This window comes from Telmatherina bonti (assembly GCF_933228915.1).
Source record: "Telmatherina bonti genome assembly, chromosome: 19".
Lineage (NCBI taxonomy): Eukaryota > Metazoa > Chordata > Actinopteri > Atheriniformes > Telmatherinidae > Telmatherina > Telmatherina bonti.
Window position 1 is genome coordinate 15532058 of NC_136617.1, and position 24389 is coordinate 15556446.

Genomic DNA, 24389 nt, shown 5'->3' on the forward strand with positions numbered 1-24389 from the left:
CGCAACTCAATAGTGCATGTTTGCAAGTGTGAGGCTGTGTGCACCCCACTGGTGACTGTGTGTGGGCCTATTGGAGAACAAACTGTGCAGACACAGCCTGTCAGAATCGCTCTGCTTGTCTACATCCTGCATTCACAACACAGCCAGCTAACGCCGTTTCCTCCCTTCTCCACCTCCTTTTCCGTCTCTCTCCCTCCTTTCCTCTCCAACTCAATATGCAAGCTTCATGTGATTCCTGTTGGAAGTTACAATCCCACACAGATAGAAAGCAACTGGGTGGATCAGTGGAGGAAGGTGCTCCTTTTGCAGGGTGTTTAGACTATGTGCAGTTAACATGACTTTTGGGATGAATACTACTCAAAGAAATAGGTTAAAAAAGATTTAATAAGCAACAAATTGATCTTAAATGCTTAATTAAAGAATATTTATGAATTTTAAGCAGTGAGTTTTATTATTGCTGGCAGTCAAGAATTACACAAAACCTCCTTAAGTAATAAATGAGGGGAAGATAAAGGAGAATTTTATCAATACAATCCCAAGTCTATGCTAGAAAGACTAAAATAATTACATATGCCTGGGTGTCTTATAACTTGGTTAGGTGTGTAAAGCTGTTCTATTGCAATTCAGCATATTTGTCATTTGATTACCATTAGAGGGTTGCATAGTGATTGAATCTGCTGGGTCCTTTGGGACCGAACTCATGGGAGCAGGTATAAGAAGAACATACATGTTGTGGGAAGCAGGAAGTAGTAGTCATGACACAGCAGGACACATGCAGAAGTATCACTCATGCAGAGGTGTGTCACGTTGTCTGCATCTACAGAAGTTATTCCGAAACACTATGTTCACAACACATTCTCTACCTACTATTTAAACATGTACTCAATGAATACTAATAATAGTTAAGCTAAGCAAGTACTTTAGAGAGACTAACTAGATTAATTAAATAATTAACCTTGCTTAGAATAAGGAGAAAATAACATAATAAAGTCTAGTCGACATATTCCATATTAAGAGAGGGGGGAAAAAAAGGAAAAAGAAGTTGTAATGAGGGAAACTAAAGTTCAACAGAATTATATCAGGAATCTTCAGCTCTGGTCTTCTAGGGCCGCGGGGTCCAGCACAGTCAGTATTTCCCTGCTTCAACACATCAGACTCAAATTAACAGGTCATAGTGCAGGATCGGATAACAAGCTGTTGGATCCTTTTCATTACCACATTTTCATCCATTGTCTATCGTCTTATCCTGTGGTGCATATGTCTCATCCAGGTCCTCAGGACCCACTGCCCTGCAGGTTTTTTAGAGGTAGCCCTTCTTTCCCACACCTGAAGAACGGCTCATTGACTGGCTTACAAAGAACTTGATGAGTAAAGTAGTAATAATCAGAGTCAGGTGTGTTTGAACACGTCAAAAACATGCAAGTCGGTGTGTTCTGAGGATCTGGATATAAAAACACTGAATAGATTTGATCCCCAACCCTGGTCCTCAAAGCCCACAACCCTGCAGGTATCAGATGTTTTCCTGATGCAGCACAACTGAGCACATTTCTAAGTTTGCAGGTAGATCCCCAGTCTTTCCCAGTCAATCCCAGTCTATACAGACAAAAGCTTTAACATGAACTACTCTACATGTGAAGATAAATTTTAATAGCATACATGCTACTTGGAATTTTTTTACTTCATAAATGTAAACAAAAAAATTTTTAAAAATGTTACATCAAATCCAAGGGGCAACAAATCAATAGATCAGAATAAATTAGCAAATATAAAATACCTTGTACTCCATACCATTCCTCTTCTTGTAGTGAAAAGAGAATTACAGGAAGAGGGAAATGAGGGAGAGACTGCAAGACAGTGTGAGGAAAGATGATTAAGGAAAGAGCTGATGGAGGTCATGTGGAAGGTGATAAAAGATGGACAAGAAGAGGAAGGAAGAAGAATTAGAAAGGCTGAGACATATAGAAAAATGAAAGCGGGCATGGAGGAAGAAGAAAGAAAGAAGGCAGAAGAAGAGAGAAGCGAAGAGAAAGGGAAGAGCAAGAGGGAAGCAGCAGGAGCTGTGGGCTACCCGTTACTGATTCAGCGTCTGACAATGCCTTTATAATGGGAAAAGGAGAGCAACGGAAAAGCTTAATTCACAGACGTGTCAGGGAGAGTTAAGCCGATTTGTGATTTCGATTTTCTGTGTTTGTGAGACTGAGTGTCTATGAGAGAGTTGGCTTTAGTGGGTGTGTGCGTATTCATGTGAGCTCATGAGCTGATGTCTGCCTGGTCATGTGGCAGTCCATTGACAGGCTAGAGAGGAAAGAAAATGAGAAAAAGATTGACACAAATAGACAATATATGTTTTTGATTTGTCCTGTGTGTGTAGAAGAGGGGAGAGAGCATGATAAGGGATGCTGTAGACGTATCTGTCACAAATGTATGAGCTGATGTTTACCAAGCCCCTCAATGTATGCACATGATTTGGTGGTATTGATCCTTCTGTAGACACGAGACGAGATGATATCACCTCCCTAGTTGTAAAACACATTGATATACGCTCAATAATGTGAATAAATATACAGTAAATAAGAAATCTTGTGAAAGAAAAGAAAAACTTATGAGCAGCGTTGTTTCTAAAGAGCCCTCATTACAAGTCTATAGGAATCAGAAGCGATGAAGCACTGATCAGTACTAACGACTTGCTCTTTATGTTTGCTGATTAGAGGTAAAAACTGTAAAACCGGTGGGACACATGCATAAATGTCACACAAATGGAGACGGTTTTTACTGCCTGATCTATAATGGCTGAAGGATGTCCACCACAAGCGGCAGGCTGTTAAAGTAATTTACATTCTGGTCTGGATCCACGCACACAGCTAGCTTAGCAGCATCTTCAGGCTGCTAAGGGCAGTTTTTTTTTTTTTTTGGTACTTTTGGAGGATGATTTTGTTTTTATTTGATTTGTGGAAACAATTTTTTGTGAATGCAAGAACACCAAGGCAGGATCAAGGTTTGGGTCTCCAGCATATCACACAATGTATGAGGTAGATTGTAGGACGTATCTATTAAGGGTAGGAAATCAAATTAAAAAAAAAAAAAAAAAAAAAAAAATCAAATTTTGGGTTTTTTTGTTTTACAATTTAATTTTTTTTTTCTTTTTGTAAAAAAATTTTTTTTTTTGTTAAAATTTTTTTTTTTCAATTAAAAAATTCTATAGTAAAATTTTTGTTTTTATTGTTTTATTGATCTTTATACTTATCTTCTTGTGGATTATAGCAGCAGAAGAGGGTCTGGCCACTGTGTTGTTTTTTCCTAATTGAAAGAAATAAAAAACCTTGCAAAAAAAAAGTTTTGTACATTTCTTTGTTTTTGGTTGACAAAAATCAGCAATATCGAAGAGTTGTGAGAATTGCAATTTAAATTGATTCGGCACCCAAAAAAATTGGAATTAACTTGGGATGAAAGCATATTGTCACAGTCCTAGTATCTATCCACTGCAGTATCAGTCTCCTGTTGACTTGTTTGCATTCTGAAGCCCCACTAAACTTTGGGACCCCCTAAAAATGGTTATTTTGGCTTCCTGTCTCTTCTCTGAGCTACTTCCATCTAGTAAAAGTCAGTTTGGGGTGGACCCTTGTCTTGTCTCTTGTTTTGTCACTTTCTCTTTTATTTTCCCCAAGTCATCCTGTAATGTTCTCTTGTATTTCTTTACTTAGTCAGCCATGATATTTGTTTTAAAAAGCCAGTATGTTGATGTCCCGTGGCTGGTGTGTGACATTGTGCCAATAAAAAGAAAAAGAAAATGTAATGTAGATGAAATTTTCCCAGCTCTGGGCTGGGAAAATAAAAGTTGTGAGGTGCAATTTCTCATCATCGGAATGCTGCAGGGCAGCAATAGCTCCAGAAATGTACATAATGAATGTTATTGTGCTTTAAAAACAAATAAGAGGCAGAAGAGCGTTGAAGTTGGAAAGTTATTTAGCATGGCTTCAAGTTAAGCATTTATATCTCAGCGGCTTAGTGTTGTAAAAATCCCATCTTATAACTGAGTGGTAGATCTGAATGATTTCCTGACAACACAAACTGTGGAGTTACTGAACTGATCCAAACATGTTGCAGGTTTACAACAAGATTAAAAACTTGTGTGATTCTTATGTCCTTCTGATTTTTTTTAAGGAATATATAATCAACTCATGTCTCTTCATGATGACGTTCCTCTGTGATGTGGGTATTGTAAGTAGGATGGGTGAAGGGGTGGTGTCAGTCTTATGCAAGAAACCAATGGATTAAGAACCATATGAAATTAGCAAATTATGAATGAGCTCAGATATGTTGGAGTTAAATTTAGATTCAATACTTATAAAAAAAAACAAAACAAAACATGTAGAGAAGGTCATAAGTATTGTGAAGATTGAATAACCCCAGCAGACGTATTAGAAACATCCTTGACTGAAGGTCCCTCGATGATTACTTGCACTTATTGATATTTACATGCATAGTTAAGTGTACAACAAGCTGATCTTTTACAGGTTCAATAGCATCAGAAACCCCGAGAATCCATTACAAAAACCTCCAAATATCCTAGACAGTAAACTCATCATCATCTCATTGTAGTATAAAATCCAAATACTATTTGCTAAGTATCGAAAATTTCAGAAACTTTAAAGTAAGCTGCATGACTGTTAAAATATTACATGATTTAGTTGTGCCACCACTGCATCAAGACATTAAACAAAGACTTACTGGCAATGGCAGAATATGCACCACAAGGGCACTTAGCAGTGGTGACTGTGTACTACTATACAGAAAATACATCTTCAGCAAAAACACAGTTTCTGTTCTTGTTATAGAAAAGTTCATTAAAACAAAGTTCTAGTCTGTCTGTTTTCAAAAGAAACATGAAAACCTTTTTTCTTTTAAATTCCAGTTGGGTGAGTATGTAATGTAAGTGTATAAATAAAACACAATAATTGCACTTAATGATTGTTATAACTTTTTCTGACTAATATAATTTATTTAATAAATGATGATTTGCAATAATTTAGATTATGTAATTTTAAGCATTTCATTGTACTTTTTAGTGTTGTATATGACAACAGTGTGCCAAGGCTGAACAGATGGAGATTAGCCAATTGTTAAAATATGACACATTCACCTATCAGTGTTCATTAAAATGTACTTTCACTATTTTAAGTTAAAAAAAAAAAAAAAATCATCCACAGAGCTTTTCAATCTGCTTTCACTTAAAGTTCCTTATTTTTCTACTTTATTGCCAATTATGACTGGTTAGCATTCAGAGGTAAAAAAAAAACACAGTTAGGTAGCTAGAAAATACTCTGTTTGGGTTAAAATATTTCTATTTAATAATGATGATGCAAATCCTCCTACACGAATAAATAAATAAATAAATAAACAAAAAAAAACTCACTAAGCATCAACCTTCACAACAATGATGCCATCCTGTGATTCATGACCATGAACACTACTGATTTTTAAAGGTATATTTTTAATGACAAGTGTGCCATCATGTTTCAGGTGAAACTTGTCTGGACTGGGAACTATGGAAACTTATATCATCCCTGTACATACCCTCATTCATCATCTATTTTACTTTATTTGCAAAAATAACATCCAGCGTCAAAAATTTTTTTTTTCATACAGTCTGGAAGCCAAACGTATAAAATACAATGATCTGCAGTGTTTTATTAGCTGATGACATAATGACAGTAGCCAATCACAGTGATGCAATTTCTTCATCTCTAGAAGTTGTTTATCATGTTTATTGTTTTATTCACTCAGACTATCTTCAGTCTGAGTGAAAACATACCGAAGCCATGACGGGAAGTTCACAATCTGATGTCACCATGCGGGTCCTGACATTTAACTGCTTGCAAGGACACATCTGGTCATTGAAAGCAGCACGGTGGTCTGTACAAATAATGTACCCAAACTCACAGCCTGCCTGGTAAAGATGTGCTCATTATTAGTTAAAATTCAAGACCACGAAACGGGATTGAGGCTGTCTTTGCAAGTCTTTCACTACAACAAAGCACCACTTGTGTCGTTCACATGAAAGGAGACCGACTCAACACATTCCACGTCAAAACTGACAGTTGGTTTCTCCACGTGAGGCTCTGCGGTCGGGATTTTGACGCTGGTGTGTTGAAGTAGTGTACTTTGTGTCAGTGGGAATGTGTCATGAGCACGGCAGGGTTTGGGTAATTCTGCTAAAGCCTTAGGACTGCAAAGATATTTCTCCATCTTTGGTCACAGACCCACATAAAGAAACTAAGTCTGCTCAGTCATTCTTGGGGTGGAAAGCCTGGTGTAAAAGAACATCTGCTGATGATTGAGAGGTAACTTTATACAGAATTCCACAGACCCTGAAGACTACAAGCTGGCCCACCTGAAGGCAATACACTATAGGTAATGAACCTGACTCCACAGGAGCAAAAATGTTCACTTATTTTTTATGAAACGTAATATGAATAAAGTTTGAATTTCAAAACTCTTCTAACATCTGAATGGGGTGTGTGTGTGTCCTTAATCATCTTGTTCTATGCTTATGTTGTAAGAAAGTTCAGCGTGGTACCTATAAGTCTCCCCTCACCTACCTCCCGTCTCTGACCACATTTCCCAGATGCCTTCAGGCAGCTTTTTTGTTTGGATAAGCCTTGAAAAGGGAGCTGGCATCCTGAGTCTTTCCCTCTAATCTGCAGCATGAAACCCTCCTTGGGGCAAACAGACTTCCAGGGTTGCCCTACTATTACCAACACAGTCTGTTGAGAAGACATAAAGTAACCTGGCTTAGACAGAGTTAGGAAGGCAAACTGCTCATGTTTGAGCCAGCAGAGATGCAGGAGTGGACACTAAAGGCAGGAAATGAATGACACCCTCCCAAGCTGACAGAGTTATAGGTAGTGGCTTATTTATGTCTTTGCCATCACATGGAAATTTAAATGAAATTTTTTTTCCCCATTTAAAGGTTTAGAAAATCTTAATTGCAAACATAAGAAAGGCCTGTAGGGAGAAGAGAATCATTACTGTGAAATTGAATCAGCTATAAGTCAACAAAGTACACACTAACACACTGACATCTGGAACCTGACACAGATGAGGAATTTCTCATCTCTGACAGCAATGTTTATCTATTGTGTGTGTCCTCTTTAGCGTAATGACTATGAGAGGGATGGCGGATAAACCTCGCTTCCCTTTATTGATTCTTTCTGACTGGATGCAAACTGAATTACAGATCAAGCTAGATGTGTTTTTAATGCTGTGATTTAAAATACTCTAAATGACAGGAGGTGGCCTGTGAGGTACTGTTCTCAAACATTACATCTGAAAATCAGGGTATTTATGCAGCAACCTGGGCAATAGATGGTTTATGTTCATGCTGTTGCTTTGTCATCCATTGCTTTTTATGATGTCATGCAGCTCTAAGCCTTTAAATTGATTTGAAGAAATAACCACTAACTTGGCACTACTGGTATTTGGATAGATTTGTGGTGAGTATATATTTACATAAAGTTTGTTTAAAAGGGTGGGGGTGCAAGATGAAGCATGTAACTCCATTTGTCACATCGTCACTCGATTGTGCTCATTTATCTGTCAATCTTTTAAAGCTGCAGAGTGTAACAACGGTCTGTCACAGAAAAATGCAACATGACGTTAACAGCTGTGTTTCTATTAGTATCTAATCACTTTACTATAATAACTGCCATGTTTATATAATCTTAGAATGAACCATTTATACCCACTGGGGGTCCACATACATGCCAAATGCCACCATTTTTACAATGGTGACTCTGAATGGACAAACAACTCTGTGTTTCTTTGGTAGCAGCTAAAGAACTATTTGGTATTAGTTAAAGCACCATAGAAGAAGACAGTACACATTTAGTAAAGTTATCGCTGCACCTGAGACACTAGATCCACTCGCACATGAAAACAACTTCATGTCAGGAGTAATTTTGGCCACTGATGGCCACCGTACATTCACAACTGTGTTATACCCATCTTGACTACTAGATGTCAGTAATTTTTTTACACAGTAAATCTTTAAGAACTCTTTATGTATGGTATCATTTATTCACTTTCTTAGCCTCATAGTCCAACTAAGGGTTTAGGGTAAGCTGGAGCCCATCCCAGCAATCATTGGGTTAGAGGAAGGGTAAACCCTGGACAGGCTGCCAGTATTTATTTATAATAGTATTTATTACAGTTTTAAAAAAGTTTTAAAAAATCAACTAAAAATATACAAACAAACAAAATCTGTGTCTTTTGTCTCAATGTTTCTGCTGCTTAGCAAAATTTGTTGAAGGGATATTCAAACGCTTGGTGAAACTGTAGTGTCACCATCTCCAGTTGTTCACCATGTGACACCATGCAACAAGATCCTTTATTTGTATAAAACTTTAACTCTGAGCATATTGTTTTTCTGCTCTCTGGCAGTCGAGCTGCAGTTGTACAGTAAAGGAGGAGTGTGATACAGGCATGGAGAGAGATGATTAAAGAGATAATCGAAACAATGTATAGAAAAAGAGAGCTTTAGGATGGGAAAGACAGAGAAAGAAGAGAGAAATGACACCGAGAGCAGCCAAGGACAAATGTAGGCCTGTCTCAAATTCTGCCTCGGCAGTCAAATTCCTGAGCCCAACATCATGTTCCCCGTCTGAATCCACGGAGTGTTTTTAATGTCAAGCGGGGAGACTGGTATCAGATAGTGCTCTGATTCCCCTCGAGCCGATGAGGACAGATAGTTATGGTTCAGTTCTAAGAGGCCCAGTGAGCACCCGCTCAAAAGCAGTGCCAGAAAGTACTGGCTGGGGTGCAACAGAGAGGAATTCAATAATTCACCTCCAGTAGGTAGGAGCCAGTGCACGTTGGCAAATGCACACATGACGCACATACAGCTCAGAGTGAGATGCAAAAGAAAAAAGAAAAGATGGATAAGTCACAGAGAAAAACAGCAATGCTGTGCATGGCTGGCGCAGCAGTTACTCCGGCACTCTGAGCTAGTGTGAAGTGAATTTGAGTCTGTATTTGATTGATGATCTGTTCCTCAGTGAGATTTACCATTATGTGGAATGAGTTTCTGCACTCAGACAATATGTGTGTTTAGGCAGTTGTGCATCTGTGTGTGAGCTGCACATATGTATTTGTCATTTGGGGCTTTTAGTTCTTCAGTTTTCTCTGAAGTTTGTTTACCAAAGTGGAGGACAAAAAACTAAATTGGTTCTGCAGTTCTGACAACATAAACCTAACGGATGAACACAGCATACATCTGGTGGAGAGAAGACAAGCGATGAACTGAGGAGAAGGCAAAGAGGAGATGGCTCTACTGTACATCATGTGCTTCTTGCTCATTAACTCTGGATAAAGAAATAATTAAAATGAATCTCTAATCACTTTCTTGTCACTGCAAACAAAGAACTTGCTGATCTGTGGATAAAGACCGGTTACATATCAGGAGATCCATCCAGTTGGATACAAACACACAGGTTTGGTGAAGCAGTACAAGGAGCAGTGCTGAGCAATAAACCAACATTTGATCAACTTTGGCTTATTGTTATAAAACACATTCAATGTGAAATTCTGGGCAAACAGACGGAGACAAGTACCAACTTTCACTTTAATGACAGGAAATCAGTGTAAAATGGATTATAAAATACAACAGAAGAGGTTTTAAGTGTTTTAGTCCAAGTTTGCTAAAAAAAAAAAAAAAAAAAAAAAAAAAAAAAAAAAAAAGAATGAAAAAAAGGCTGGAAAAAAGCTCAAAATCTTTTTTAGGCCTACCAATATAAAGCATGAATACATTTAGCCAATTTCAATGACACACTTGATAAACATCTCCCACTGCCACTGCTTGCGGTTTTCCTTTTTCCACGCTGAATGTCAGCTGATCCAGATTCGACGCTGCTTCATCGATGCATCCCTACAACACCTTGTCAATTTCTTCCAACAATCACGATTCAACAGATTCTAAAGGAGACACGCGTTAAATGACTTCAAACAAGCGTAAGAAGATCTAGAGTCTTACAATAAACACAAAGAGCCTTTTGGAAAAATCCAATGAAATTTAAACCAACAACAGCATCTGCTGCCTTTTAAAGGTGGATTGAGTTTGGATGAAGTACGTGACATCCCCATCTACGAGGGAAACTGCTCTTTGCAGATGTTTCCATTTAGAGCGGAAAGCTTGCTGAGTTTCTTAAATTTGATATACGCTCAAAAGATGGACATTATTTATGGTCTTACTGTCATTTTTACATGAAGCAAAGTTGTACTACAGGTGGGCTTGAAATGATGCCAGAGTATGATCAGTCAAGCACATTGCCTCTGTAGAAACAATCCCCTCATCACAAACAGCTGGTTTCTGTTGAGTTTTCTGTTGCTAAGAGCAACCAGCCAGGAGTACAGCTTTATAACTCGCACAGTTCTTTGTTAATCTGCTGCAAACAAGCAAAAAAAATGTACGTATTATTTAGTTAGTATTTGTAATTTCTAAGTCTAGTCTCCTGTAAATTAAGCAAACAAACAATTTCAAATGCAGTCTAGAGATACACCTAGTTTTGCTTTGTGTTTTTGGTGCCTCTGTGTGGAAGTCCTTGATGCATCAAGTTGAGCCTCACAAGCTAAAAGTTCAAATTTGTTGAACCGGCATCAGTTGTTTTATTGACGCAGAAATTAGCTCATAAACACCAAATTAATTGAATAATGGAGGAAAATATATAATTTGTCCAACATAGCAGAGGAACGCCACACTAAAACCAGACATAAACAACTGCAAACATTTGTAACTCTAGGTACCTTACCACTGGCTGAACAGTAACGTCTGCTACATACTGCATGAGAAACGAGAACTTTTTTGTTGTTTGTCATTTCTTGATGTCATTTTGTTCTCACGGACGTGACTGAAGATAGTTCTCGACACATCAGCCCTGCAGAACTTTTCTCTTGTGGGGCTCTGAGAAGTGCTGTGTGATTGGTCCGACATTTAAGGTGGGGGTGATTAACACGGAAAAACATGACAATTGTTTTAATAAAACAGCTGATCAAGGTGGTGAGAAAGTATGAATGCGTTTACATGTAGCATTAAATCACACAGACACAGCTGCACGCAAAAGCCGCCCTTTCCCGGCAGTTTCTCGTTAAATATGAAATAACAGGGTTTATAGCACACGATAACAGACACCTGCAGTGATCCCGTCCTGTTGCAGACCAAGCATCTCATGGAGTATGAATGGACCAGACCAGACTTGTTCTTGTGGCCTTGTTCTCGCTTCTTGCGGAGTATGTTAGAAGCTTAAGCTGCTTGCAAAAATGTCTTCTGGTGATAACATTTTGGCAAAAATGTTCAATAATGTGACAAATTCTTATGAACTGCTTATTTGTTTTGAGCAAATATTAAGTGGTTTTATTACCTACAGAAAATACGTCTAATTCTGGATTACATATATATTAGAAATGCTTTTCCAGTTAAAATGTTTTCTTTCTTTCTTTTTTTTCCTTTTACTTAAATGATCTATTTGAGACATTTCATGCCTTCATAGGATGAACATTTGATTGACACAATAGACAAGGAGGAGAATTATCTAATGACTTTATTAAGAGATTTATAGGATTACACTCTGGGCGTTTATGTCCATGTGATATTCAGTATTACTATATTATTTTCTATTCTGTACAGTCAGTCTGGCTGGCAGTGACCTCTTCCCTTTTCATGCCTGGTTGCCTCCGTATTGCCCGGACAACAGAAGCACCATTGCACAACGCTCCATTGGTTTAACATGCAACATGAGTAGGGAGATGCCAAATTGTAGCACAATCAATTGGTTTTTAATGTTTTCAGTGGCCCCCTCAAGCACCTGAAGCTAGGCTGCTTGGCTAATTTGTTGTGAGCCACTGAGCTGATGGCTGATTGTGTGTGTGAAGAGTGGTCTGCTGTGTACGTAGCTGATAGTAAATATCGGCGTGGGTCATACGAGGGGTGGGGGGGGGTATTGGTGGCTATGATCCACTGATGGCAGTGACAGCTGGGGTTTGTGCCGAGCAGCCGTTTGGTGACAGGAAGACGCTGGAAGACAATGAGGACAGGGCCACAGGGAGAGATACGGCCACATGGCTACTGTTGGCATCAAAACATAATGGGATGTAGACCACAGTACAATGTGGCTGCTGGTTAATGGCTAGTGCCAAGCACTCCAAGAGGCCTCATGACAGAGGGCCGGAAGATGGATGGCCATCAGGCATTGCACAAACTCAATGGGAATAACCAGAATGAAGCCCACATATGGCAACAGGAAACACAAACAGAGCATGCAAACATGTGAAGACAAACATGAGCGTTGACACAAACATACTGTAGATGATCAGGCTGTGTATATTTTTCTACCACATGACAGACAAACCGTAACAACACATGACTAAACAGTATGAGACCAGAAGACGAATGCACGCATACATGCAGATGTATAGATGTTATTCTTCATTCGTTTTATCAGTGCCGTCTCCTGGCCGCTACTTCACACTCCCAACAGGGAGACCCGGCAGGAGAACCTTGCTTTAATAGTGCATGTCCCTCTCAGTCGGGTGTGCACTTACCTGGTTGTGTCACCAGGTAAAGGCACACCTGACTGATTGGACAGGAAAGTACAAGACGAAAGAAGAGAGGAGCTGAGTTTCCCTCAAAAAAGACTGAAGTTGCACAGTTGAAAGGCAAACTACCTCAGAGGGCAGCTGCTGCAGGGTGTGGTGTATGAGTGTGTGTGTGTGTGTGTGTGGTGGCCTGCTGTGACCAGATTACATGTTCACTGTCCCGCAGCGGGAGAGGAAGTGAGATGGGTAGGGCTGAGTGGTAAATGGCCACAGCGGGGAGCTGCTCGGCTGGTTGAGCTTTCCTCCAGTAAGGAAGTGCTGGACCATCGGCTACAGAGTTCCCAATTTGTTCACTTGTACGGACTCACAAGCAGTTGTCCTCTTGGCGGAAGCTTACAATACTACCAACACTGACAGACTGCTAGAGGCAAGAATGTTTCTTTCATGTAAAGAATCAACAACTAAGAGAAAACAGGAATGACATTTTACAGACTCCTGCTGAACCATAATTTGTGGGTTTAGGAAACTCCTTCATTTAACATCGGTGAATAATTATCTACAAGTGGTAGATTTTTTTTATTTTTATAATTCTTTATGTTATATTACCTCTTGTAGGTTGGCATCTTGTATTTCCAGAGTATTAAACACGTTACTTTAAGTGGAACTATTATGTGCATTTCAGGCTAATTTATTTTTATTTTTGAGACCAAAAGGGCTGGGATTGATCAAGTTATTGTCACAAATCACTTTATTCCCTCTCCGTAGGCTGTCAGATCAGCCTGTGGGCAAAACGAGTGGACTGAGACCCTTCCGCATTAAGCCCCGCCTCCCTCCACTGCACTACATCGGAAGCGCGCACCGCACCTGCTTTCGCCGTCATTGTAACATCTCATAAACAGAAGGATTAGGCTAATCAAAAAAACAAACTACAATGTCAACACATAGCATACAGCCCTACATGTTGGAACCTGAATCAGACCCTGAAAACAAAGTGGAAAACAGCAACGAATGCAGCAGGATGTCTCTCTTTGGTAAACTCACCAGCCATCATTGGAAATAACTTTATCCAACATTTTCCACCCGCCTGATGTATTTGTACATGCCCTTGTTAACCAGTAGAAGGTAACCAATCACCGAACCTTATCCCCCGGGACGTCACAAGGATTTCCAAGTAGAAAAAACTCTAAAACGACGCGTTTTTCGTCGCCATGGAAACCGAACGGAGAGAGTGGTGGAAGTCAAACTCAAACTCAAACATGCGTTGAGGTGATAAAAAAACAGTGTCGTTCACATGTCTGATGAGGATTCAACACTATAACACTGTAGAAAGCTCAGAAAACTCCAAATACCATGATAGCACCCCTTTAACCACATTGCAGTAGACGGAAAGATACTTTTGCCTCGGGCCAAGAATCCTACCTCTAAGATTCATCTGTTTGCATATTCATTTGCTCATTAGTACAGACTAGTGAACTTTGATATTAAAGCATCTTGTAAATTATGTGGCAATGTGATTCATTACAGGTAACTTTCATGAAAATAACCATAACCCTCAGGGTGGTAATTTCTTCTCCAAAGAGAAAATAACTTGTTCTGTAAATGAAGTTATATCCACAAAGCAATATTTACATGCTTCTTATGTGTGTTGCTGGCTTAGTTTAACCTGGTTCAGGGAGAAATATGCTTTATGATGGCAGAGCAAATCACTGAAGTTCATTAAAGTACAAAGCAGTAGCTGTAAGAAGTGTATTTACAGCAGCTGTGATGAAGTGATGCTATTTTGTAGTTGTAAAAAACAGAATACATAAGCCGTTTGTGTTGAATTCACTCTAATTTTGTCAATAAACTGAGAGCAACATAGAACAAAACAGACCGAATGTGTTTCAGGAGGAACAAAAACGCCTCAAGCGAACACCAAGACCTCTGGCAGAAAGATTTAAACCCCTCTAAGCAACTTAACAAGAACACTTGTGTTGCTAGGATCAATAAAAAAGCTTAACCTGGAAATAATTTACCTAACTGCTAATGCTCTTTATTGTAAAAACATTAGGGAGGAAGTGTGGCAAACATTTACATACAGTGCCACTGCTCAGAGGCGGCCTGTGGCGTCATTAGGCTGAAAAATGTCAGGGTAGCGCGGGTTTGCAAAAAGATAAAAACTGATAATATTACAGTAACATTAGCAATAAAAATGACATTTAATCATGAGAATATGTATTCTGCTCCATAGAAATGCCAAACAACAATTAAATTAACTGTCTGTTATTGATGCAAACAACCAAAGTGTGACAGCATGTGTGCAGGAGAGGGAGTCTAAAATCCCCTCCTTTATGTAAAAGAGCTATATGGATTATATGGTCTGAATATCAGGCCATTTTGTCATTATCCTGCACCAGCACTGAGCTACTAATATCCTATCGAGCACCAAAAACACAGTTTACCTGCCCAAGTTGCCAGAGGCAGATACACAGGCTTGTCTGCAAGACGTTGTAAATGAGACTCACCAGAATGCAGGTTTATAAAATGTTAACAGCAGCTGAACTTGTGTTTATTGCTGACAAGTGTTTGCAGGAGCCTCTCCTCTGAAATGAGGAAACATTGCACACAGCTTTCCACAGCACAAGGATTCACACAAGAATCCCCCAAAAAAACACTTTCGCAAATTTATGGACGTGGCACAAACAGTGTAATGGCATTAATTATGTATACCTGTCACTTATTCCAAAAACAGAGATGGGGTCATCAGGAACAAATGGTAAATCACCAAGAGCACTTTTCTACTCCAGAGACAGGTCAGATGTGACCTACAGTCAGTTTTCATATTGTTCACAAAGTGGCTTTTCTCAGGTTGAACACAAACTTCCTGTATAGAAAATTACTAAGGCTTTATGCAGAGTTGGAAGTAACTCAAGGAAAAATTAAATAACATATATAAAAAACAAATACAGTGAAAATAGAAAAAGAACAATTAGATTTAAAAACAAATCAACATATAAAACAGGGTGTCACTATAAAACCAGACAGTCATGTCTGACCAACTAAGTAAATTTAAAATGTTGGAAACACATCATACTTGCTCGAACACATCAGAAGATAAGAAGTGTGTTGCAGTGAATTGAGGAGTCAGACAGTTTAAATATTTTTTCCTGCAGAAGGCAATGAAGGAAAACAAATGCCAGCCCAGATGGTGCAAAACACCATCTGCCTCAACTGTGTATGTGACAACTAGCTAGCTAGCTGACAGATTCTGCAGAACAACTGGATTGGTTGGATTTGAACATGCCAGATTCAGAAAATCTGATTTGGTGGACTGATGCACAAAGTTAAGGATTTTATATCACAGTTGTTTGGATAAATGTCATACAGAAACAAAAAACCAACCAACCAAACAAAAAAAAAAAAGATTTTAAAAAGTAAACCCTAGAGGACAATAAAAAAATAACTTGACACCTGCCAATCTTAAATCTGATTCTTTTTACACACTTTCACCCAAGTCAGCAGAGATAAATATCACACTGCTTTCCACAGCCAGACTAACTCTCCCTGCAAACATGTTGAGTTGGAACGATGCAGGTCAGAGTGCAGCTCGGACAGTTTAATAACAGTGTTAACTTAGAGCACAGCTGACCAGGATGGGATTTCACATCCAAGCAGCAGGGTGTGACTAATAAACTGATCTTTGTTGAGCTGGTCTGAGATCTGTTGACTTCAGCAAAAACACCTCTAAAAGCAGTAATGGCACATTCTCTGTGAAATGAGAAAAATCTGTTTCACTTAAAGCAGAAATTATTAAGTGGTTGTGTGTGTGTGGGGAGTCTTAACTATTAAATAACATTTCAATAAGACATATGACTTTAATAAACTGTGAAAATGAAGATGTCTGTGGAATACCAAGCACGGTAATCTGTGGGGGTGGGGCGGTGCTGGGAGTGGTGGGCGTTGGTCATGGAGGCCCCCTTCTCTCATTCTTTCCTTCTCTCTCGCTCCCTTTTACTCTCTACTAGGTGTTTCTGTTTTTTCTTCCTTAGGGTTAAGGCTAAGAGGTAAACCCTGACTCTCTTTATGTCCCTCTTCTATCCTCTCTGGTCCAGTCCAGCAGTATACAATGCTGTCCATGTAATTCAAACAATTATGCAAAATAAAAATAAAAAATCCAGAACATCAAGGGGAGGATTGTGTCTTTAAAGCTCCTCTTGGATAATCATTCAAAAAAAAAAAAAAAAAAAGGGAAAAAAAAGGGATACTGAGCTCAGTCTTCTCATCTTTAGCCAACACAAGAAAATGTCCAGTTTTGTCTTGTCCAGTTAACAATTTTTTTTTCTTTTTAGCTTTTCTTCTTATTTAATGTCAATATTTTCAATATGAATGGCACGAGCGCAGCCCAGGACAGAACAACTCAGCACAAGGCAGTTAAACCTGCCCGAAACATCATCTGCATGAACCTACCAAACACAAGACGTTGCATCAGTGAGGGGCGGCGTCTACATACAGCTACAGTCTGCTGTTGCTTGGCGTGTCACACATTATTTTCCACGCTGTGACATAAATCATATATAAATGTATTTATGTATAATTTGTTCTGATATATAGTTTATGTTTACAACTGTCGAGGACTGCCTTATGAATTTAGTTGGTCACTGACTGAATCATGATGATACACATTGACATTTTCTCTAAGATGACACGTGAATCATCCATTAAATCAAATTAAAATGAATGACGTTTTTTTTCCCTGTTAAATGATTTTGGAAATGACTGCAAAGTGTGAGCAATAGAAAGTTTTTATACTCAGTCTTTCCAGAATGCTAAAATACCTCTGGATGCAACTTGGTCACCTTTACTGTTAAACTAATATTGCAGTTAATATTTTCTATTTTTTGCTTTGAAGGAATAACCTTGAGCATCAATAAAAATAAAAAATAAAAAAAGCCTGTCTTGTGAAGCCGTCTGGTAAATGCATCCCTTCCTGGCACAACCTGTACCTATAAACTTAAAATCAAAAAATGTGCTTGCATACTTGAGACAGATGGAAACTTGTGGCCATCAAAATTGGATAATGTGCTCCACAGAAGTCTAATTTGGTAAGTGCACACCAAAATAGTGTAATCATTCAGCCGTAAGAAGTTTTCATGCAGTCCGGTTGGTTTAACATTTGACCTGCAGCAGAAGGATAATGTTTTAAATGTTTTTTCCAGACAGTCTTTTCTCTGAGTCAGAAATACAGCACTAAATATATAGAAAATTCCACATTGTAAACTATTTTCAGTACAAACATAAAATAAATGTCTTTTCAAAAGTTGCTCCAAAAACAGTGTAGAGAACAAAACATGAGAGAAAAGTGCTTGAGGAATCAAAACGAAGACTCTAAATGTGATCGGTGGAGGACTTACTGTTGGTTGCATAACATATTGTTGATGAGGCATCCATGATGTACTCTGGACCTGAGGAGAAGCAGAAAAAGACTGAAATGATGGTGAAAATGCCAGTGATCTATTTAACCCTACAAAGCCAAACATATGCTTATACATTCAGTTACAGGGACCTTTTGCATCACTTTAATGAAGAAACTTTGCTCAAAACCCTTTTGTAGACAAGCTGATACCCGTCTTCTGTCCCTAAGTGCAGTGTTTTTCAACCACTGTGCTGTGGCACACTCGTGTGCTGTGAGAGATCATCAGGTGTGCCCTGAGAAATTATCCAAATTCACCTGGTTGGTCTAAAAAGCAGATCTGGGTTCAAAGAGGCCCAGGTGAAAGATTATAAAATTCCCTTTTCTTGTGTTTATCTTATTTCTATTCAAGACACTATGACAAGATGACTTTATATTAATATGTGCTTTAAAACAAACAAACCCCCCCCCCCCCCCCCCAAAAAAAAAAAACATTTTTGTTTGTGGTGTGCCTTGTGGTTGTCAGTGAAAAAAAGTGTGCCTTGGCTCAGAAAAGGTTGAAAAACACTCCCCTAGTGGATATAGGAAGCAGACAATAATTTGGACCTATCACACAGTAAGAAATGGTAAAAATTTAGGGGACTTAAATGCAATATTAAAATTAACTAATTACAGTTAGTGTCAGTGCACTATTTGCAGGTACAGCGATTACACTGATTCACACGGAGACCTCCTTTTCGAACTTGGCAACTTTGTTTATTTAGCCATTTTTCAGACTTTTTTAATGAGTCTGCTATAAAAAAACCCAAAAAAAACTATCGCCCAGCGCAGTGGCTTTTGGTGATATTGGAGACTTCTGGTGAGTAATAATAAAGAACGTGTAGTTTACTATCTGTTAACAGCAGCAACTGCTGCATAAGCCCCTCCCCCCAGCCCAAAAGATCACACAAGAGGCTTGGTCGCAGCTTCCAGCTTCAAGCTGCAGGCAGAGCAGGAGGCGGTCACTTCTGCAACATGACCAGACTGACACTGACTGATCCACCTTGGTTTACTGTCAGATATTAGTGCATATTAATGACGTGTGGATGAAAACATTTTTTAAAAATTACTGTAACATGTTGTAGACTCTTAATTAGAGAACATCTGGAGCTGGTAAAGTATTTAAAATGATGCTAACTTTAGACCTGATCAGTTTGGCATATTTTAATTTCTTTTTAACCATTTAAAAATCAAATTAATTTTTCCAGACATCAATACAGATCGAATTTATAATTATAATGCCTATGTCTGTTTTTTTAAATGAATTATTTAGCCATCCTCCAAAGTCCATTCAAATGAAAAGAATGCAGCTTTTAGGGGCAAATATTATTATGTGATTAAAATGTGATTAATCGAGATTTATTTATTACAAAATCTGTAGTTACTGAGATCAATTTATTTAATTGAGTCCCACCACTGGTATAAATACATTTCTTTGCAGATTTTGGTAAAGTGCCAAATAAAGACTTCAGATAAAAAAAGAAATTGACATTTTCCTGAGTTTTTATTAGGTGGGGCTTTAAAGAGTTGAAGCAAAAGTTGCTCAGAAATGTTCATATACTGTTTCTGCTTAAAGGTTTTTAAATGAAAGCTGCAATGGTTCATGTTTATGATGATCAGCCCCCAAAAATAAACATAATTTGAAATGCTTGAGACAGCAAATCTCCCACCTGCTTCCTTATTATTGCCAAAATGCAACTATTAATCAAGTCTGTTCGCTTTTAGCGTTGTGTTGCTGCCTGAAACGGTGCTGCGGCATGAACAGTAAGTGAGACCTCAACAGAAAATTCACAGAACAGCAACAACTATTTTGTTATTTTTGAAGAAGATTATTTAGCAGAGACATGACATGGTTCTACCAAAGGAAGCACACATTAATTTACAAATGTGGATTACAAAAATATATTGCTATTATGGTGCTGAGTTAAAAGAATGCTGTAACAGTGATCGTGTCAGGTACCAAGGAGCTAAAGGAATGGCCGATGAACAAACAGCTTTTTGATATGCTGGAGGGAGGAATTAGACAGCTTGTAGCTGACAAGCACACAGACTGGCCGCAGATCCTTCTAAAATGATTAGATTAAACAACGGCAAACAAGGAATAATCTGCTATAAGAGCAATCAATCCTCTGAGCCAACACAAATGCGTGATTTGGATCCCCACCTAAACAAGGCAGATATTCTCGAACACGCAGCCAAGTCTGCTTGTTTACACACAACAATATTTATTTTCTCCAGCTGAATGAGACAGCAGATTGACACAGAAAAAGCTTATCTTTAATCACTTATCTTAAGCATTTCTAACGATGAAGCTGCGTGACCACCATGTGATTTGTGCTCCGCCAAGGTGGAGCCGGTGCGGTGTGCTTTCAGAGAATTTAGCTCGTCTGTTTGCAAGATTAGACAAAATCTATCAACCTGAATTCCCAGAAACAGAGGAAATAATACACTAGATTTTGTTGCTGTGCTTTCTTTAAAACAGCGCCGGCCTCTGTAAAGGACGCGCACCCTGATGACCTTTTCAGCTTCACCGATGCCAAGGCAGGAGTCTTTAAACTTAAATGCTACTCAGGTTTCAGAGTCTTTCACATTAGCTGTCCAAGATCAAAGAGAATCATTAGAGAAATGTGGTAAAATCTTAACATTTTAATTAAAAACAGAGGTTTTAGAATGTGAGAAAGGCTGATCTCATGTTTATAAGAGCAAAGACGTGTGATCGCTTTCTGGCTCAGCCTTCTTGCTCTTTTGCAACTTTTCTTTTTTCTTCTTTTTTTTTTTTTTTTCCATAAATGGGAGATGTCGTGGAATAACAGTTTGATTAGGGGTATTTTTCCCTCATCTGTCCCCTTTCCTCAAACGACTAAAATCAGCTTTACTGAGTTCCAGCAATAAGTCACAGTGATACGACCGTATCGGCTTCAGAGAAAGTGAACGGTAAAATGTGCACAACCTAAGAAGATTCCTACCCCTGGCTGAACTTCACAGCTTGCATTACAATTTAAAAACAGCCTGTCAGCCAATAAGCTGGTCAGTCAGTTGTTCAGCCGCGCGGTCAGCCAGTTGGCTCCCCGTTTAACCAGTCAGCCAAACAGCCTGCCAGTTAGCTAGTTAGTGAGCCAGCCAGCTCCTCGTCCAGCCAGCCGCCAGTGATGTAAAGCAGGCCACGGCTGGCTGGCGACACTACAGCTGAAATCTTAGTAGTGATCTGGTCTGGACTGGCTCCTGTCATGTGGATCATCAAAGTTATTTTTCCAGGTAACAAAGTTAATCATCATTCACGCTCACAAAAGGCGGGCCTATAAGCACAACAGCCCACTCCTGTTGGTGCTGTACGGGTCATTTGCTGATTTGATAAATCAGTCCTATCAGAAGTGGCCCTCAAAACGTATCACCTCAACAGAAACATAAAAGAGTGAACGGCATAACAGAGTCATTTCGATGCACCTCAAGATTTTCAGCATAAAGCCAATTCTTTTCATCATAAAGGGAAGTGATTTTCTTTTGTGTGGCATACTGTGTATCGCTGCTACGTGGCTTGTCTTCTCTTCCTTTTTTTTCCCCGAGTCTCTTTGTACTTCAGCAGAAGATGAAGGACTCACCTTCCTGCTGTGACTGGCTGAAGGGCAATATTACAGGAAGCGGCAGCAGAGCTGCCTGATATTGAAACTGTGAGGATTAATATTCCTCAAAAGCCTGGTCATTGTTTTTGATAAATCAATTTGGGAAGCCTTCCGAGAGCGGATTAAAGACGTGCCCTGGCCCACTTTTCTCCCTTCTCCTCTCTCCCCTGCACCTACACCGCAGGTACTGGACTGGAGTTTTAATCAGGCGTGTCTCAAAGACGGGCACAGCAACCTTCAGCAGCATCCCTCCCTCTGCTCATCCAGCCAAGCCTTTACCATCGCTGCTAGTTGCCCTGTTGTCTCTCTCCCCATCTGTCTCTTATATCTTTTTATTTTTTACCTCTCCTTCATCTTCTCATCTGTCTGTCAGTGTGTACCTGGCAAAGTTGACAGTAAGTGATAGTGTCTGTGGGAGAGGGCACGGTGGCAGAGCCTCTTGATGTTTCAGAGTATGTTGTGTGAAATGTGCAGTGACGGAGGATGGTTGTTCTCCTGACATAACTACAGGGCCAATTTTAGCGTTCCTGCTCTCTTCAGTTGCCTGACTCCACGGATCACGGCCATGATGATTGTGGAAAATTGACTTTGGGAGAGGAAGGGTTTGTGTTTAAGACAGTGAAAATACACAAATGAAAAAGAAGAAAGGTAAGAAAAGTGGAGCGAGGAAACTGTTAGCTTTCGCCTCCATACAGTACTGTCACTGCAGAGGAGTGAGTCTTTTTTCCTCTCTGTCAGCCTTTTTATTTCTTTTCTAATCCACCTTTTTTATGTAGCTTGTTATCTGATGCCTGTTGTGTTTGCCGCCCACGAAACAGATGTCGTCGAGCACAGCTGGAGCGTTGGGAAAAAAAAACGAGAAGAAGAAGAAGAAGAAAAAGAAGAAGAAGAGAGTACTTCCTGCTGTTTTGCAGCCGGTCCTCTCTCTTGCATCTCCCTACACAAAGTAAACTTTCCTATTACACATGCAGACTGCAATCTAGCCATAATTGAGTGCATTATGGCCTACCTGATATGTGGAAACGGGGGAAGCAGCGATGAAGGGCGTGATGGAGGTCTGTGCGATCATGCGGTTGGTGGCGATGCTGTAAGGCGAGGAGTAAAACCTGAAATAAAAAAGAATGATAAAAACGTTAAGTGGAGAACAGTGAACAAAGTAGACAGAAGAGGTAGTTTGTAAAAGAAATATCAGGTAAATATGAATCTGGTATCCTACTATAAAGGAGTGCTAAAAAACCACTGAAGGAGATATTGATGTGTAAATTTACAACAGACTTTGTGGTTTCAGCTCAACAGCTTCTGTATAAAACCGGATATCTAAATATTCATTCTGCCCTCCGTTTGCCTAAAATGATGTTTAGGTTTTCGTTTTTTATTTTCAAGTAAGGTCTTTGTAAAGTATAAGCAGTCAGTGTCTGAATGTGCACTGACTCCAACAGTGCTTTTTACCAAACTGCTTTGTCATGCTGGGAATTTTTGACTTTTTCTTTCTCTCAGGTAACACTGTTTAGAACATGATGGGGTCAGCTGATCATGACAGGCAGAACTTTTTGGTCTTATTCAGACTAAATTTTCTGTTCCAACCCACAGACTACTATTTGCTTTGAAGAATGATGAATCCTTCCTTTCCTTCATCTACACAGAAGGTTTAGCAAGTCTCTGAAGAATGGAGTGTCACTGCTCCTTTTCAAATCAATGAATAAATGTATTAATTTGAGAATTTGACAATAAACATTAGTCAACATTGTATTTTTCCTGTCTAAACATCCTCACTATGTTGTATATAGATATATATTAATATTTATGCTTTTCATCCTCTCATGCACTCTCTTACTGCGTCACTACATAAACGTGGATAAATAAGTTAAGAGCTCTGTTCTAACCTCTGCTAAATGCCAGTATGTCTCAACGCACACCAAGCATGTGGCATTGCTTCCCCCCCAGCCCGACAAGAGGACACAAATTGGAGACAGCTAATGAAAAGCTTTTGTGAGGCTTTTATAGAAAAATATTAAAACCAAAAAAGTACTGGATAAAGCTGCTTCTTTGACATCTGATCTTCTGAACACTTTTTGTGCCATATTTAAAACAGGTTAATAACAGCATATTTATTTACCTACACAAACATCTGGGATGATTTCTGAATGTTACTGTAATTGAAGGAAGTATGACCTTTAATACAAAATAAACACGTTCAGAGTTTCACACCAAAGCAGTGAGAAAATGCTGCCAAAAATCACATGAACGTAACATCACAGCAGTGTGGTCGAAACTCGGAAAATGTGAGGGATGAATTGGAGGTTTGAAACTCAGCTGAAACAAAAAGCAAGGTTGCACCTGGATCTCACCTACAAAATAATGCTTGCAGAAGATTTGAACATTTCAAGGTTTCCAAAGTTTTTTGCAAACATGCAGACAGCAGTTTTCTGATCTCATATTACAGGGTTTCAGAGGTTCTTTGCAAACTGATGTGGTGGGACAACAACGTCATATCTGTCATATCTGTCATATCTGTCATATCTGTCATATCTGATTCTCGGAAAATGTTGACTTGAAACCTGCAATGCTGAAACAAGATATCTGAATCTTTAAAAATGGAGACTGAAACTCTGCAAAGTGCACTTATGACGAATACTAATTGAACTCTAAAGTCATGTTTGCCAAGATTCAACCTTTTTTCAAGCCTTTCAAATACTTTTAAAAGTTTAAAAACTTTATTTCAGGTTTTTAAGTTTCAAACACAGAATTTCAAGGTT

General features: G+C 39.0%; 1 protein-coding gene across 4 annotated transcripts in view; it reads right to left on the bottom strand.

Moving 5' to 3' along the window:
- The window catches only part of LOC306770124 (RNA-binding motif, single-stranded-interacting protein 3), a gene marked incomplete at its 3' end in the record, with an annotated part of 215398 nt that overhangs the window by 12024 nt on the left and 178985 nt on the right, over positions 1 to 24389 (bottom strand). For all 4 annotated transcript variants that reach the window (XM_079258936.1, XM_079258937.1, XM_079258934.1 and 1 more), the window contains exons 9-10: positions 22643 to 22739; positions 17976 to 18026 (exon numbers count right to left, since the gene is read on the bottom strand). In XM_079258936.1, coding sequence (XP_079115062.1) covers positions 17976 to 18026; positions 22643 to 22739 — 148 coding nt within the window. The remainder of the gene's footprint in view (positions 1 to 17975; positions 18027 to 22642; positions 22740 to 24389) is intronic.